Below are 12,991 nucleotides of genomic sequence, written 5' to 3' on the forward strand. Positions count from 1 at the left end.
ATACAGTGTTTGAAACACTGTATCCAAAATTACTCGAAACTTCAAAAAAAGTTACCAGCTGTGCTTCTGTAGCTAGATGCTGACACATGTAGCCGATACAACTTTACTGACATCTGCAAGTATGACAAGCATGAGGGAGAAAAAAACGTTAGAGCAGGGATGATGTGGTGGGTGCAAGGAGTGGATGCTTGACAGTATTCGCCTTAAACTGCCTGTCAGGTTTAATTATTCCTTAATTAAGTAATAACCCAGAAAACGTTCCATTACTTCAACTGTAAAACCACAGAACAAGTGACATAACCACATATAACCAGCAGGGTGTTCTAAAGCACCAATGCTTATTGTATGGTGTCAGTAAACGGTGAATATGGTTTTGCAAAGATAAATGGTGATGTTTGGGTAAGTATATAGATCAGACTGTACTCTAGTGTCAGATATTGGTTTATCTGGACAGACGAGAAAGCAGTGAATAACATAAACAGAGTACTGCTACAAAGCTTATTCAAACTATAAAATTATCTTAAATAATCTTTAACAGACAGACGGGTGGTAAACAGCAGATTAATCCACATTGTGACTGACTTCCTACCCAAAACTGAATTTCAAAAAGGACAGATCACAGCTGTTTTACTCACCAGGTGGTGTTCCTCCTCAGTCTGCTGTACTTGAGTAAGAGCACTTTTTTTTGCTTGAATTAGGTTTTTATTTTTCCATCTTCAGTGGCAGCAAAAAGTGTCATAAAGTCTATAAAACTAAATGTTTTGTTTTCTAGTCCTTTGTCATTGCTATAACTAATTACACAACCAAACATGCAATAACTCTCTAGGGGCGTTTACAGTGTCTCTGCTCTGAAAACTCCTAATTGGGAGTCTTTCTGTTCAGTGACCGTGAGGTCCTGCAAAGCAAATGCTTCCTCTGGGAGGAAGAATTACTGGGTGGAATCAGGCTCTGTGGAGAAGGTGACCCACCCCACTAAGGGGAAAGGGGATCTTGCTCTGCTCCTAACCACAAGGGTGTATCACTTGTCTTTGTTGCTTCACCACTAGTTTTCTTGATCATCTCTATCGTCCAGCTTCATCAGAAACAGAGTGTTAGAGAGGGTAAATGACAATATTTCAAGGCTTCCCTGGATTTCTTTCCTTCTGTGAACACAAAAAACTTATAGTAAAAACTGTATTATGCACTCAAACTCCCACTGTCTTTCTGGACCTCAGCTCAGGATGTGACTCTATTGACCTCTTATATGCCTCTTGTATAACAGGATGTTGGCTGACTCCTGCTGCCAGCCCTCGAGTGGACAAGCCGCTTGTCTTGGAAATGAGTTATGTCAGGTCAGTTGGCTTATTTGAACAGTCATCAGGAGGAACAATGCCACAAATTTTGTGAGCTAACAAGAAAACCAAAACATGCTAAATCACATGATTAAGGTCATGCACCACACTGTGCTGTGATTTGTTATCGTCTTCCACATTTAGTTTTTATTGGGTCTCATTTCTCAAATTGCAAATTCTCCATTCCTCTCCGTGCATCTTAGTCCCTGAAACTAGGTATGTGGCAATGGATTGAAGCAGGGGACGCAGGTTTCCTGCTCGTCCTAAAGTCCACAATCAAGATGATTGTGCTCGCACCGCATTGACAAAGGAGTCAACCACAGCCCGGTACTCTCTCTCAACACCCACACTGATCCATCCAACCACTGCAGAGTCATCAGAAAACCTCTGAAGATGACAGGTCTCTGTGCAGTGGCGGAAGTCAACAATCCAGGACACAAGAGAGGCATCCAGCTGCATTTCAATCTGATGCCACTACTAAAAAAGTCCAACAAAGACTGTTCTTTTTAAGGAAAATGAGATCCTTTAATGTCTCATCTGAGATGTTGTCTTTGTTTTGTAGTTTTATTGAATGATGTCTTTTCGCTGCCTGGTTTGGTAACCTGACGGTGAAGAATAAGAATAAGTTGGGACTTCTGGTAAAAACTACTAGCAAAATTTCAGGGCGCTGGCAAGATGGACTTTTGGCTATTTACAACAAAAATGTGCTTAGGAAGGCTCATTCTATTGTTAATTGTTTGAACCATCCACTTCACAGTGAGTTTGAGTTGTTGCCTTCTGGGCGCCGTTTTTGAGTACCTTTGAGGAAGACCAAGACTCCAGGTTTCTTTTATCCCTACTGCATCCCATCTCCTTAGTGGCAAATGACCATCCTGTGACTTTCTATTACTATTATTGTCATTATTATTTTATATTATTGTTTTGTTTACTTTTATTTTGCCTGCTAAACTAATTTCACCCTGTGGGACAATAAAGAATTTGAATTGAATTGGCTATGACAGAGTGGATAATGTCACATGTGGGGTTAGCAGAGGGAGGCACAGAAACAGCCACCAAGATTAGATGGGTAAAAAACCTGACTTCAGAGTCGAACTGTGCTAGATTTGCTATTATGGACATTGATAATTAACAGTACTGGTTGTTTGATGAAACTGTCTGAGAAGATGTCATTTATTGCATGGGCTGATATGTATCTGAATGTGAATCTAATCTTTATTTAAAACATATAATTAGCAAACATTAATAAACACTAAAAAAAACCTTATATGAAATCAGAAATACAACTATTATTAGCTATTAGCTATAAATAAATATGCTATTTCATACATAGTTTCTGTAAAAGACACATAATTAGACAGAAGAGATAGCTAAATTAAATTAAATTCTTTAATTTTCTTTTGGTATTTCTGATATCTTTTTGTGATATGTTGATTAAGGCAAATAAAATAAAAAGTGGTATTTTTTGTGTGCACACTAAATATACTAAGCGTGTATGTATATACACAACAATACATTTAACCCATTACATCATTTGAGCAGCGGGGTGAGGACGGTGTTGGTAATGACTCCAGCAGCGAGGATGAGGATCATGATGAGTATCGCCAGGCCGCGCCGTAACACCAGCTGTGACACTGACAGAACATCTCCCACTGTAGTGGTGTTGGTGGTTTGACTCTCTTCTGGTATTTGCACCTCCATGTATACGTGGTCCACCCCGGCGCTCTCACCACTGGATCCAATAGTACTGATTGGGGTCTGGATGTGATTAGAGTCTAGGGTTTGGAAAGAGAAGCATGAATAAGACACTGTAATAATGGGATGTTTCAGCCAGTTTGCCCACTCACCTCTATTTTCCATCTTGATCGTGTCTTTTTCTTCTTTGATGCGGACTCCCGCTCGCATTTCAGCCTGATCAGACACAACAGTTAATGACATGCTTTGATGAATGAAAGTGTGATAAACTGTCAATAGATGCAGGTGCGCACCTCTTCAGCAGCCTTCTTCCAATCGAGTTTGCACAAAAATGTGATGAAAAAGATCGACTGCACGAACACGCAAACCGTAAGGCCTGTCCAAAATCCTACAGCAGAAAAAACAGAAGAAGAAGAGTTTTAATAGTTTTTCTGACAAGCAGGAAGTACATTTAATTTCTGACCGCAGCACGCATTTGTCACAATCCACCTGTAACCTGAAAGACACAACATACACTGGTTATATATAGAGATGTAGATGTGTAGATGAATAGCAGCATATGGCATATTATGATACGTCTTTAGCAAAAACTAAGCAAAAAACGCAAAAGCGAGGTGCTTTGCTTGGGATGATGATTGTGGTGTGCATTGAAGTTTGCATGGCCCAACATCTCCTCTTTATTCTTGTCTGTCCAAAGAACATTGTTCCATCAGATGCAATATTGCAAACCTAATCCATGCTGCAATGTTCCTTTTGGACAGAAGAGACTTTCTTCTGTCAAACCTTCATGGACAGCAACAAATGCTTCCCCAAAGTCACTGCTGATGTCTTTCCTCCCTGGCATTATTATAACATACTCGACTAGAAAACTACCAAAATGTCTGGTTTTATTTAATGAATATAATAAAATTAATTGTTATTATATAAAATTAGGGATAAATAAAGTACGACATATCTTATTTTCTCTTGTCTTGAATATGTAATATCAATCCAATGCTATGAAGGAAAACAAAGGAGCTTGGAATGCCACCCTCACTCAGTCCTCACCTACAACCCCCATTTTGGCTGCAAACATCAGAGACACACCAGTGGGTAAGCCAAAAATGTAGTACCCAACCAGGTTACACAGAGCACCAACCGACTGTTTTCCTACACCTCTGACAACTCCTCCAGCCACAGCCTGTAAACACAAACACAGATTTCTCTGAATCACATTTTATATTTGACAGTATTAGCCTGAAATGTCGATCACTGCTGTAAAATCATTTCTTACCGCAATTGCATCACCAAGATGCAAGAAACTAAATATCAACATGAGGTCAGAAACCCTCTGCAAAATATCGCTAAAAACAGTGTGCAGTTTCAGCTTCAGTACATCTGTCTGTACATTCACAAATATTGTCAAACATCAAGAACATATGAAACTTAATGAAAACAAGACCTTTAATACAATGGGACACATGAACAATGAATTTATTTGATTATAGCACTCACATAGGCTTGTTTTAGTTAACTGAAACTAGATAACAAGGGCAACATGTTTCTGAGACAAAGGTATAAATGATTATCTTGAATAATACATGTAATTAAAGAAGCAATAAATAAGAGAGGAACTCTTCCTGGAATCAAGGTTAAAGGTCAAAGATACTTACGGCTCTGATGTGAAAATGTATCCGATGACATCCTTTGAGACGCCAAAAATAATACTAACAAAGCATGCAATTATGACTGCAATGAGAAAAACCATTTAAATATTAAAATCACAGGAAAAACAGAAAAACAAGGAACACAAAAGGTGGCCAACTTTACAGTTTATATACAGTTGTGGTGAAAAATGTACTGTAATTTCATTATTCTTCTTTTTCCAAAGTGGAACGATTGTACAGCATTCACGTTTAACAACAAAAACAAGTTCAAAAACAAGGCACAAGTTGAATTTATGTTAACACTTTAGAACCTAAACCATGATATAACTGCCAGAAATCTTTCATTTCAAAATATATATCAAATTTTAATCAGCATATATGAGGTTTAACTTGAATCACATTCGCTACATGAGCGATATTTTTGCAATTTAGTCATTAAAATGTGTCATGCAATTTAAATCATTTGGGGGTGGGGTGGGGTGGGGTGGGGGGAGTCACGCTGATGATCACAAAAAGGCATGTATCAAATACGATACGCTGGGATTTAAAGGGTTCAAGTTTAACTGCAGGCTCAAAATTACATGAAGTATACATAGTCCACAAATTTATTGCAGCTTATTCAACATGTGTTCTAATGCATATCAACTACATACTATTTTGCCCAGGGTCGGGTAAACAAACTGGTCCATAATAGGCAAAAGGTCACTGGTTCAATTTCAACTGGAGACAAATCCCCTTTGGGACTGTGTCAGGATGGGTATCCGGCATAAAACTGACCAGATCAATCATGCAAAGCTACCCCCTGTGGTGACCCCTTATGTTGACGGAACAGCCATGGACCCTGTATGGGTTGTGGAGGTACTCGAGCTTCCTCCCAGACCAAAGAAATGCATGTTAGGTTAGTTAATGGCTCTAATGTCACTGTATACATGAATATGAATGGTTGTCTATCTCTGAGTTGGCCCTGTGATGGACTTGGCACCGAGAGTCCACCATTAATCTACCATTAATTGGCTACGCTGTTGGAAGGTGGCTGGATGGATGAATAGTTCATTTATATTTTATGAAATGTATTCTACTTCATATTCTTATGTCATGAAGCTCAGCATGAAATAAAACTAATCCTGCTACTGCTCAGTTAGCAGTATTTTTACTTTTTTCTGTTCATTTAACATAGAAAATAATACTTAGTGTGTTGGTTCTTACATGCACAGATGATGGGGACTTTGCACGACAGCTTGGCCTGCTCGATGTTTCCTGCACCAAGTGCATTCCCAACCCGTACGCTGGCAGCACTAGCAAACCCTAATGGAATCTGTGGGAAAATCCATGTGTAATTCCAAAATGTAATGCCAGGTCAACATATAAGCAAAAGTCAAAAGGTTCACTGGAGTTACCATGTATGCAGTAATAGTCAATTCGTAGGATATCAAGTGAGCTCCCAACTCGGCCTCACTGATCACACCAGCCAGGAATCCTCCCACTTCAACCACCCACCACTCCAGACAGAGCATGAGCATGCTGGGGACAGCCAGCTGGGCAAAGGGTCCCCACTCCTGGAGACAGTCGAGGGACCAACCTGTGTGGGTCAGAGTGACTCTATATGTCATCTTTCAAACTATTGGTTTAAATTAGGATTTAATTATGGGCCTCGGATCAACAATTACTAATGAGGAATTTGCATAAATCAGACATTACTATTAAACAATATTTAAATCCCACACATTTTAACTATTACAGAGATGTCTTGAAGTTTATTGGAACCGCAGTGTTAAAGAATAACCTCTCCTCCACACTGCACTCCACAGTTATAGAGTATGACTATTTTTGTCAAACATTAAACTCTTGAGTATTTATAATGGAAAACTTCAGGTATGAAAGGCCAAAAGCTAAATGATGCAACATGATGAAATTATTGGACAGAATTGGAAATAAGGCGAACGACACAGCAAAATCAAAACATTTCAGCAAGTTCAGGATCCCCGTAGAAGTAAAATGACTGACCTGCCCATGTGGCCTTATGCAGACCTCTCAAGTACATGTAAATGAATAAGACCGATGCCAACAAATACTGGGAGATGGCACTGGCTGCTGCTGATCCACTAGAAGATAAAAACATTAGAGATTAAAAGAAGGAAAAAAAATGAACAATTAAAGCTCCATATTTACAGGTGACAATTCAAGCACCCTAAGACAGGCTTCAGCCCCCTGTAACCCTGTAAAAAGACAAGTGAAAGAGGATGGATGGATGGGTTTCGAATTTGCTGTCAGTTCATTATTCCTTTGAGGTTTTTGAGAAACAATTTATATTCATGTTCTACATTTTGTTATATATTTTTTTCAATAGTGCCGCTTTGTATTTCCTTGTGCTTATGGGTTTTATAGTCTTCCGAAGCCTGGTATTGCTTTCTTATTAGATATATGTTGTTTGCTTCAAATTAAGCACTTTAAACTAAAACCACTATCAATGTGTATGCCTGTTACATCTAACCCTTCTTTCCTTCCATCATGTGCAGACAGAGCTTTCAACGTGTGGCATGAACTGGGAATTCATAAATTAAAAGACGTGTAATCAAACGATACCTTCATGTCATTTCAACAATTAAAAGATAGATTTGGAATACTGTGCAGCCATTTTTTAAGATATCTTCAACTACGAAATTATATCCGCACACATCTGCCACAGTTTGAAAGCATGTTGTCTGATACCTTGACACTGACACTAAAAATATTACTGTGCTCAAGCTCATGATGTTATGGTCCTGAATCGGTGACCCAGTGTTTTGTGTATTATTGGTGTTATTCTATGATTTCATCTTTGTATATGACTTCTAGCCTTCTGAGTTCTGTTTTTGTATTTTAGTTTTGAGGGTTTTTTTCTGGTGCCTCTGTGTCTAGTTCTTAGGTTTAGTTCTGTGCCCAGTCTGTTTCCTGTTTTACTTTGACGGTCAGTGTATTCTCGTCTTTCAAGTGCACAAGGATCAAATGCAGGACACTTGATCCTTGTGTCCTGCATTTGGGTCTGCAAATTTACCAACACACCATAAAACCTGTGGTAATTCACCTAAATTCACTGGATCATGAATTTAGATAAAGAATTTAAAACACATATAGTTTTCACTGTCTGAATTGAGGTTACATTCAACCAATGATGTCACAGGAATGATGGAGGAAAACTTACGCAACACCCAAATCCAGCTGATGGATGAGGACGTAGTTGAATATTGCATTAAAGACATTTCCGATTGCTCCAGTTATAACTTGAGGCCATATAATTCCCTGTACACCAAAGCACAAAATACAAATAATATTCATGTTAATGTTTTAAAAGCACAACCAGTTATTAAAGTAATGTAGGCCATATGCATGCTTCAAAAGCACTGCACCTGATTTTGAAGATACCTCCCCTGCAGATGGTACATGAAAGCAGCCTGAAGAAAGCAAACATTAAATTATAAGAGACTCGTTGACAGAAGTGAAGAACAAATTTGAGCACATGATCGGATCTTAGGTTAATCAGCACGCTAACACTTTTCAATGAAAACAATGAACATGTCAAATAATTAGTAATAAATCAAAGAAAAAAAATTTATCACAGATTCTATACATTGATACACCTCCACTGCAAGTTATTAACCCTCATCCACTTTGTCTGATAGTTTATGCCTCAAAGTTCAACCAAGAATAAATGAGAGGGGGGCATCAAAGTTAGAGATTGAGCAGTATTGTTGAACAATGTAAATCTCCTTAGAAACGAATACCAAGTCAAACATGATAAATGGTGAATGCACTGATTCTTATAAAGTGCTTTTCTAATCTCTCAGAGCACTCAAAGTGCTTTTTACAACACGTCTCATTCACCCATCCGATCCTTAACCTCTTAAGCACCAACGCCCATAGATCTGGGGACAAAAGGGAGGAGATCACATATAGGGTTAGGTGAGCATGCCTAAGTGCTTTTTATCTAACATTCACACTCCAATGGATTCATTGGAGAGTAACTTGGGGTTACTATTTTGCTGAAGGACATTTGGCATGCAGACTGGAGCAGCTAAGGGGTCAAACTACCAACCCTAACCCTTAGTAGATGACTTTCTCTACCACCCCGTGTGCTGAGGTGTGACCGATGCTCTCTGGACCTTAAATAGCACTGCATCTGTTGTTAAGACCCTCAGTTCTGGATATCAACCTGCCTTTTGTTTAAATATTGAACACCTTCCAAATCTGCATCAAATCCTGTCAAACTCACCGGCAGAGCGGGCATGAAGATCTTCACATAGAGCTGGGAGAGGCTTCATGTGGAAATGAAAAAAACAAAGTAAGCCTGTGAAACTGATGATGGTGACATTTGACTGCACATAAATTAAGGTTACATACCATTTTGCTTGTTCTTTTACTTCATTCTGCTCATTACTGTTTCATGCTGTGTTACACAATGGTGACTTTAATGCGTTATGCTGTAAAATAAGCCCACCAATGATGGTGCTTCCTTTTTATACTTATTGGGTCCAACTAATCCCAAATAGTTTAGACAAACTGAAAATGCATCTCAGGTCTCAGGATGTTAATTATCTTTTTAAAAGTTTTTGGCAGCTTTATCCAAAAGTCAAGGCACAGTAACAATGTGACAAACAAACAAACACAGCACGTAGTTTAAGTAGTGTTGGGTTGTAAACCTGTACAAGGATCTACTGAATTATTTCTCACAGGTCAGAAATGTGTGCAGTAAGAACCAGCACACATTTCCATGCATTTCCACTGCTGAGTTAACAGCTAGTTTCTGCTGCTACAGGTGGTCAAACTATGAGGTTTGGTATAATGTGCTTTTCGATTACTGCATTACAGTGACGCCCCGTTTATCTCGAGTTACGTTCTAAAAATATGTTGTTTTTAGGCTGTAAAACCCGTCACTACACCCGAAAGACAAAACGCCAAAACACAGACTTAACAACGTGGTGTATGCTGTACAGTGCAGCGAGGAATGCCCGGACCTCTACATTGGAGAGACCAAACAGCCACTTCACAAGCACATGGCCCAACGTAGAAGAGCCACCTCCACAGGACAAGACTCAGCAGTCCATCTGCATCTTAAGGATAAAGGACACTCTTTCGAGGATGCCAATGTTCACATTTTGGACAGAGAGGACAGATGGTTTGAAAGAGGAGTGAAAGAAGCCATCTATGTCCACTGTGAGCGACCATCTTTGAACAGAGGCGGGGGTTTACGACACCAACTCTCTGCCATCTATAATCCAGTTTTGAGATCCTTCCCAGACGCCTTAACGCCCACTCACATCCTGGGCCATCTGATCTCATGATAAGGTGGGGCCAGGTTTCACAATGAACTCACCCGAAACTCTGGCTGATTGGGACCCACACCCAGTTTCACACCTTGGCTCAGGCGATTAGAGGATCATCAGGGGGTCCTTTTGTCCCTCTGTGGGGGGTCACTCCCACTAGGTTTATATCTGGGACTCTCCACCATTTGACCTTAGAACTGAAGAAGCTTCTCGGATGAGAGGTGAAACGTCTTCAAGCAACTTAAAGAAGTCCAGACGCTTTTCTTTGCAAGCTCCTTTGACCGTCACTACACACTTTATACACTTTTCTCTGACAGGCATGAACATTTTCACACTTTTCTCTCCTGTTTAAAGACTCTCAAAGTTCAAACCTTCGTAGAAAAATAAGTCCAGTATTAAAGAATGAAGCCAAAGATCAAACCCTGTTTTTATGTCCAGAACATGGGAATAGAGCAGCTGCCAGAGAATTAAACATTAATGAATCAATGGTACGGAAGTAGAGGAAGCAAGAACAATGAGTTGAGTAAAGTTTAACTCATCTGACTGTTTTGTTTTGCCTAATGCCTCATGGTCTGAAAAATACGGTAACTTCTACCTTCCTTTAGCATGTCCAGAAGTTCATCATTTGTGAGATGGTTAGCATCTTTCTCTGTATCTTGGGTGCTACCGCAGGTGCCTTTGACGGTGCAAAACGTTTCGTCGACATTGTTGTTTTTGTTGGGGAGAAAACTTACAAACATACAGTACAGCACTTCAGAGTCACACTGCTAGTGATCGAAGATTTATGTAAATTTGACAAGCTGAATGCAAAAACAACAAAAACAAAAAAACATGCAAAATTGCACAAAAAAAATCCGCGAAACAGCGGAAGGTGAACCGCAGTATAGCGAGGGACCACTGTATTTTTTGCACAAACTAACAGTGCTTGGCATTTTGCATAATTTGTGTTTCTTTAAGAGTGAGACAGACACATGCTCAGCAGTGTCACAACATCCACGCGTCTGTTATTGCTGGTTAATAACAGCTCACCTGGCGACCTCTGGACTCTGTTTGACAGCAAGTAGGAGAGGCTCAGTGTTGATGAGGATGGCCCAACAAGGGAAACAGGCCAGCAGCAGAATCAGAACTCCCCTCTGGAGAATCACACCCACACGCTTCAAGTTACCGCTCCCATACGTCTGCGTGAAACAGGTAGACAGACGCTCGGGTGAGAAAAGTTGGAAAACACAGAATCCCACCAAAGAACAAGGGTATGACTGATCATAGAAAAATAACTCCACACAAAAGCTCAGTGTTGAGATGTTTAAAAGGGCATTCCAGGAGAACCTGGGAACCCAGCTGTGCTGCTTGTGTTTGTCTTGGTTACACAAATAAAGTGAAAGCTCTGGTGAGGACCCTACCTGAGATATGAGGGTATCACAAGTTAACGACAAACCGGTGCCAATGGAAATACCAGTGACGTTAACTACCTGCAAACGAAACACAACATGCATAAAGTGGGGTAAAAAATGATGCATATTTACAGTTCAACAACAAAGGCACTGAAATGTCTGCTCACCGCAATTGATAATGCTACAGCTGCAAGTTCAGTTTTCCCCAGGTGACCACAGAACACCGTGCTGACAAAACTGATCATGAAAATCATGAACTGGGAAATGACCTGAAGTACAGAAGAGGAGATACTGACTCTGTGTTGTATTTAGAAATACATTTAAAGGAAAAATAAATAAGTAATGAATATGGTTAAAACATTTAGTAACTTAAGGATGTTAAACATATAGCAAATATCTAAAATAGATGGATACTTCCCACAAGGGAAATTTCTGTGTTACAGCAGCACGATAAAGAGTAAAAATAGTAAAAACATAAGCAACTGTATGTTTTGGGGGCTTAAAGAAAACATGGAGGAATTTGATATGTAATCCAAATAATGCATAAAAACATAGTAACTTAATTTAAAATTAAATGATTGTAATACTAAACAGATATACACAGTACAGTCCTACAGTGCTTGAGGTCCATTCAGAAACAGGACTTCATAATAACATAAATAACATTTAATGTATTTATTAATAAGACACTAAACCAGGGTCCAGGTCCCACGTTTAAATCAAATTACAGTTTATTGACACATGGTGCATCTTCTGTAGTAAATCCGTTCTTCCTGTCAGTAACAACAGACAGAGAGTGTGACAAACTTCAAATGAGCTTCAAATTTACACACAGTCTTACCACTGGTCCCGCCAGTTTGGAAAGTTGCACAAGCTCATTGCGGTAAACTGACGGAATAAACCGAGGGACACATATGTGGCAACAGCCTCGGGAGCTCTGTGCGCAAGCAGCCGCTGCACTTTCCTTTAAATCCTCTTTCACTGCCTCGGTGCATTTTCCTGTTTTTTCCCCAGAAGAGTCCATAATTGAACAAATACAGATCCTCTTCACAAACAGCTCTGGGTGATTTCTGTCACTCAGGCAGAAGAAAATGTTGTTGGTTTGATAACCAGCGCAGGAGTCTGAGGAGGGGCCAGACACATACTGTCCTCCTCACCTTACAGCCAACCAACTCTTGACTCTGTTTAGGTGTGATTTCGGCTATTGCAAAATACTCAATACACTTGTACAAATAAAGCATTCACTTACAGTTGATCATTAAAATGACAGTTAAAAGATGCTGGTGATATTCCTTAGTAAATGGTAAATGGCCTGTATTTGTATAGCGCTTTTACTAGTCCCCCCTAGGGACCCCAAAGCACTTTACACACCCAGTCATCCACTCTCACATTCACACACTGGTGGAGGCAAGCTACAGTTGTAGCCACAGCTGCCCTGGGACAGACTGACAGAAGCGAGGCTGCCATATTGCGCCATCGGCCCTTCTGGCCAACACCAGTAGGCAGTAGGTGAAGCGTCTTGCCCAAGGACACAACGACCGAGACTGTCTGAGCCGGGGCTCGAACCGGCAACCTTCCGATTACAAGGCGAACTCCCAACTCTTGAGGCACGATTGTCCCCTAATCCAATT

General features: G+C 40.0%; 1 protein-coding gene across 1 annotated transcript; it reads right to left on the reverse strand.

Annotated features, from left to right (window-relative positions):
• Nucleotides 1-2,469: 2,469 nt before the first annotated feature.
• On the reverse strand, nt 2,470-12,427 carry LOC113023643 (multidrug and toxin extrusion protein 1-like). Its single transcript, XM_026169856.2, has 16 exons — nt 12,202-12,427; nt 11,528-11,629; nt 11,370-11,438; nt 10,999-11,147; nt 8,919-8,961; nt 8,056-8,100; nt 7,851-7,948; nt 6,674-6,771; nt 6,067-6,248; nt 5,876-5,984; nt 4,676-4,751; nt 4,297-4,366; nt 4,071-4,203; nt 3,317-3,411; nt 3,176-3,239; nt 2,470-3,103 (listed from the first exon to the last, which is right to left on the reverse strand). The coding sequence occupies exons 1-16, from the start codon at nt 12,382-12,384 to the stop codon at nt 2,859-2,861; spliced, it is 1,761 nt and encodes a 586-aa protein (XP_026025641.2). The 5' UTR covers nt 12,385-12,427; the 3' UTR covers nt 2,470-2,858.
• Between the last annotated feature and the right edge of the window lie 564 nt (nt 12,428-12,991).

Source organism: Astatotilapia calliptera, chromosome 6 (genome assembly GCF_964374335.1).
Source record: "Astatotilapia calliptera chromosome 6, fAstCal68.1, whole genome shotgun sequence".
In the NCBI taxonomy this organism is placed as follows: Eukaryota; Metazoa; Chordata; class Actinopteri; order Cichliformes; family Cichlidae; genus Astatotilapia; species Astatotilapia calliptera.

Excerpts from the sequence above, each read along its gene's own strand:
- LOC113023643 (XM_026169856.2), bottom strand. The coding sequence starts at position 12,384 with ATGGACTCTTCTGGGGAAAAAACAGGAAAATGCACCGAGGCAGTGAAA. Across the intron at positions 3,240-3,316 it reads GGAAGAAGGCTGCTGAAGAG|GCTGAAATGCGAGCGGGAGT; the intron begins GTGCGCACCTGC and ends GTGTCTGATCAG. Across the intron at positions 3,104-3,175 it reads GATCAAGATGGAAAATAGAG|ACTCTAATCACATCCAGACC; the intron begins GTGAGTGGGCAA and ends TCCAAACCCTAG.